At 34.1% G+C, this 4,502-nt stretch overlaps 1 protein-coding gene across 1 annotated transcript; it reads left to right on the forward strand.

The window, feature by feature from the left end:
• The first annotated feature begins 618 nt into the window (after positions 1 to 618).
• LOC112008382 (uncharacterized) lies at positions 619 to 3,863 on the forward strand. The gene is made up of 5 exons (XM_065760994.1): positions 619 to 876; positions 2,758 to 2,909; positions 3,008 to 3,141; positions 3,320 to 3,525; positions 3,620 to 3,863. Exons 1-5 carry the CDS (start codon positions 830 to 832, stop codon positions 3,831 to 3,833), a joined length of 753 nt encoding a protein of 250 aa, XP_065617066.1. The 5' UTR covers positions 619 to 829; the 3' UTR covers positions 3,834 to 3,863.
• Positions 3,864 to 4,502: the final 639 nt, after the last annotated feature.

Below are 4,502 nucleotides of genomic sequence, written 5' to 3' on the forward strand. Positions count from 1 at the left end.
AGAGTTAACTATAAATATTTCTTAGTTCATGATACCTCTTACCTAGTTGTAATAAAAAATAATAAAATTGAAATGGGTTAGGATTATGTATTTATTATCTATAATTTGATGCTTAAGTCGATTCCATGATAATTACAAGTTCATTCCATACATGGACGAACCAAAATATGATTAGGTTATCTTATATATTATAATTATGTAAATAGCTTATTCGAGCATATTTAAATAAATGCTATATTTACATGTGGTCATAAATTAGTGCCACTCTATAAATTCAACCAATGTAACTAAATGATTGAAATTTAATGGACAAATCTAAGATACAAAACATAAAAAAGAATTTCCAATGGCCAAGTCTCGGGTTAACAAAACTCTGATATTGAGTTTGAGTCCCCCTAATCTTTACTAATAAATGCATTGGTGCCTAATATCCTTCGTATTGCCCTGGGCCCATAGCATGGGTTGTCACTCTCCCCTCTTTTATGGTTTATTTTATATATTTTTAATTTAATCTTTTTTTTTTATAATGATTTTTGTTAACATATATCTTTAATGAACTCTATTATATTAAGAAAGTTTTGATTTAAAAAAGAAAAAGAAAAAAGAAACCAAACTATTTTTTTTTCTCAGTATCAAAATCTTTACATTTATATTATATATATAACCCTAATTTTGCTTTGACTAATGAGTATGAGTGACATATCTGTGCTCTGATAGAATATCCAGCTTGAGCTTCTTCAAGAACATTGCCTACTCATTTTGATCAAATTCCCGCCATTTTCAGATTCTTCAATCCAGGAAGTTCGTTTGAGAGCTTTCTTTCATCTCTATGGCCTTTGAAGCAGAATCAGACTTTTCCAAGCAACTAACCACCAGGTCCCATTTTCTTTCTCCATCTCTTACACTTTCTCTAACACTAATTGTATGCAATTTGTGCAAGTTTTAAGGCAGTCTATTGCATGTTTTCAAATGGGTATGTTTGGTTCTTGAGAAAGGTGGAGAAAATAAAAATGTGAGCTTTGAGTTCTGAAGTTTCTTTGATTGTGTATGGGTTTTATCAATTTGTTGATTAGTATTTTGCAAGTGGGCTCTGTCTCTTCTTTTATGCAATTTGTGTAGTTTTGAGGCAGGTTATTGCATGTTTTCAAATGGGTATGTTTGGTTACTGAGAAAGAGCTGGAAAAGTAATTGGAAATTTAGAATTTTTTTTTTTTTTAATTAGTATTTTGCAAGTAGCTTCCAAATCTCTCCCCGTCTTCGTTTATGCAGTTTGTGAGGCTTTGAGGCACTTAATTCCATGCGAATCAAATGGGTATGTTTGGGGGAAATTTGGGTTTTAGATTTAAACAATATTTTGAAAACAAAAGTTGCCTTGGTTTTTCCATTGGAACACTGTTATGTTTGTATCTATTTATGGTAATTTGTTAAGTGTTATACGGTTCCTAGCTATGTTTGGTTGCTGAGAAAATCCCTCCCACCACCCCCCCCCCCCCAAAAAAAAGAAGCAAAATTTAATTTTGATAGTTCTTTTGCTCTTGCTTGATATTCATGAACTGTTTTGTTTAATGTGTATCCATGTTCAGTAATGTGCTAGTGTATACTTTAAGGAATGTCTTTTGATTGCAAGGGGTCAGGGTAGTTGAGAATGGTCTGGGTTAATCCAAGCAAGTGTATGACTTACCAAACTATATTTCAATGTGGTTATAATTATCAATTGTAGGTTTTAGAATCTTTATCAAAGGCAAGGAACATAGAAGTGAGCTATTCTTAAAATTTTATAATTCTATTGGCCCTCCCTTTTGTGCTTGGTTTGTTTTCCTTTTTCCTATTGTTGCTGCTGCCTTAGAGCCTGTCCTTGCTGTATTTAGCACACCTAGGTAGAGTAGTATTTTAGAACTCAGAATATTTTCAACTTGCTTAGAGAATCTCATTAAATCACTACAAGTCTACATCTAATCTATTTATTTTATATTGTTATGCATTGCTTTATTTGAAAAAGTAAAAATAAATTAACATGATGTAATGTTTTAAAGTAAACCAAATCTCAATGGAACTCTCCCCCTAACAATATCATATGTTGCTATAATTAAGTTAGCCCCTCTTTGGACCAAACATCCTCTTATTCAAATATCATGAAATTCCATAGTTCTTGCATATAAATAGGAAAACTGAGATTTTGAGGGTTTTACAACTATCAGGAGTTTTTAGTTGTTTTAAAATTTTCATTTATCTGCCAATTTGATGGCGGCTGATTTCAGATTTCACATTTCATATTTCTGTGCACATGTTTTTGAGGGGTTATCCAGCTAGCACTTCCAAACTTGTTAAAATGGTTGTAAGAAAGTCATACTCAATGCACAGGGACTTTTGTGTTTCTGGGAGGTGGGTTGGTAGGAGACCTACCCCAAATTTTGAAGAGGCACTTTAACACTAGTTGAAGGTGGAGAATGAGGTTCCTATTGTTTGATCGTATTTTGCGGAAAAATGGCTTATTGGAGGCCAGATCCTTTGATTCTTTTTCTTGCATTGCAGTACTCCCCTGGATGGATACTATTCAAAATACTATTCAGTCTTCTGTCTTCTCATGTCTTGTGTTATAATGTCTCAAAGTTAAACAAATAACATGTCTTGACAAACTGTACAAATTGATGTTAACAAGTGAAGGATATTGCTGTGAGGTTGATTTTGTTTGTTGCTTATGTAATATATTGACTTGGCTCCATATGATTGAAGGATTTTTGACACACTTGTTTACAGGCACAAATGTTCTGCTTGCTTCAAGCAGTATAACAAAAAGGAGCATCTTGTTGAGCACATGAAGGTCTCATACCACTCAGTTCATCAGCCTAGATGCGGGGTGTGTCTGAAGCACTGTAAATCTTTTGAATCACTGAGGGAGCATGTTATTGGTGAGATATTATTTCATATGCATTCTGATCCAGAGTATTAGATGTTTGTATGGGTTTATCTCCTAAGTTGCTTATCTCATATGTTCTGTATCATTTAGGTCCATTGCCAAAAGAAGATTGTTCAAGGGTCTTCTCTGAACAAGGCTGTAATCTTTGCCTGAAAGTTTTCGATAGCCCCATTTCTCTCAGTGAGCATAAGAGAAGTTGCCGACTACCTGCACCTAGTCCTATAGTAAGTTGATGAGTGTGAACTTCAAGCACCCCTACAAAATTTAAAAGTTTATAATCTTCTGGTACTTCTGAATGCTCTTTTCCTTTGACCAATTGATCAATCAAAGACACTCATAGCAGCAACTGTATCTAGACATGCAAACTCAAATGGTCATATACTTTGTGTTGAACTGTTTCAGGGAACCATGAAATTGCCATATTCAGACCCAATTGTTGTAAGCCACAATGGCAGAGGTCCTGGAGCAATTGCCATAGATTGTGAAATGGTTGGAGGTGGAGATGATGGAACGTTGGACCTTTGTGCTTTGGTGTGTCTAATTGATGAAGATGAGAATGTGATTTTCCACACATATGTGCGTCCTCAAATTCCTGTCACTAATTACAGGTACTTGTATGCTCTATATGGCCCTTGATTTCTTTAGAGGATTTATCACGAATTGGCCCACTTATAATTCACATGTCACCATAAATATTTTCAGATACGAAATAACTGGGTTAACTGAAGAGCATCTAAGAGATGCCATGCCATTAAAGTTAGTTCAAGAAAAATTTTTGCAAATTCTGTACAATGGAGAATCCATTGTGAGGGCAAGGATGCAGGGTGGAAAGGCTAGGCTTCTTGTGGGGCATGCATTGGAGCATGATTTGGATTGCTTAAGAATGACTTATCCTGATAACCTGCTGAGGTATTAGAAACTCTTTCTAGATGCCAGACTTAGTTTATGAAGCAAGTGCNCTGGGCCCATAGCATGGGTTGTCACTCTCCCCTCTTTTATGGTTTATTTTATATATTTTTAATTTAATCTTTTTTTTTTATAATGATTTTTGTTAACATATATCTTTAATGAACTCTATTATATTAAGAAAGTTTTGATTTAAAAAAGAAAAAGAAAAAAGAAACCAAACTATTTTTTTTTCTCAGTATCAAAATCTTTACATTTATATTATATATATAACCCTAATTTTGCTTTGACTAATGAGTATGAGTGACATATCTGTGCTCTGATAGAATATCCAGCTTGAGCTTCTTCAAGAACATTGCCTACTCATTTTGATCAAATTCCCGCCATTTTCAGATTCTTCAATCCAGGAAGTTCGTTTGAGAGCTTTCTTTCATCTCTATGGCCTTTGAAGCAGAATCAGACTTTTCCAAGCAACTAACCACCAGGTCCCATTTTCTTTCTCCATCTCTTACACTTTCTCTAACACTAATTGTATGCAATTTGTGCAAGTTTTAAGGCAGTCTATTGCATGTTTTCAAATGGGTATGTTTGGTTCTTGAGAAAGGTGGAGAAAATAAAAATGTGAGCTTTGAGTTCTGAAGTTTCTTTGATTGTGTATGGGTTTTATCAATTTGTTGAT

The sequence above is a fragment of the Quercus suber genome, unplaced genomic scaffold (genome assembly GCF_002906115.3).
Source record: "Quercus suber isolate HL8 unplaced genomic scaffold, Cork oak 2.0 scaffold_390, whole genome shotgun sequence".
NCBI lineage: Eukaryota > Viridiplantae > Streptophyta > Magnoliopsida > Fagales > Fagaceae > Quercus > Quercus suber.

Bases quoted from the DNA above. Each gene is read 5' to 3' on its own strand.
- LOC112008382 (XM_065760994.1), top strand. From the start codon at position 830: ATGGCCTTTGAAGCAGAATCAGACTTTTCCAAGCAACTAACCACCAG. The intron at 877-2,757 runs GTCCCATTTTCT...ACTTGTTTACAG, and splicing joins TCCAAGCAACTAACCACCAG to GCACAAATGTTCTGCTTGCT. The intron at 2,910-3,007 runs GTGAGATATTAT...TGTATCATTTAG, and splicing joins ACTGAGGGAGCATGTTATTG to GTCCATTGCCAAAAGAAGAT.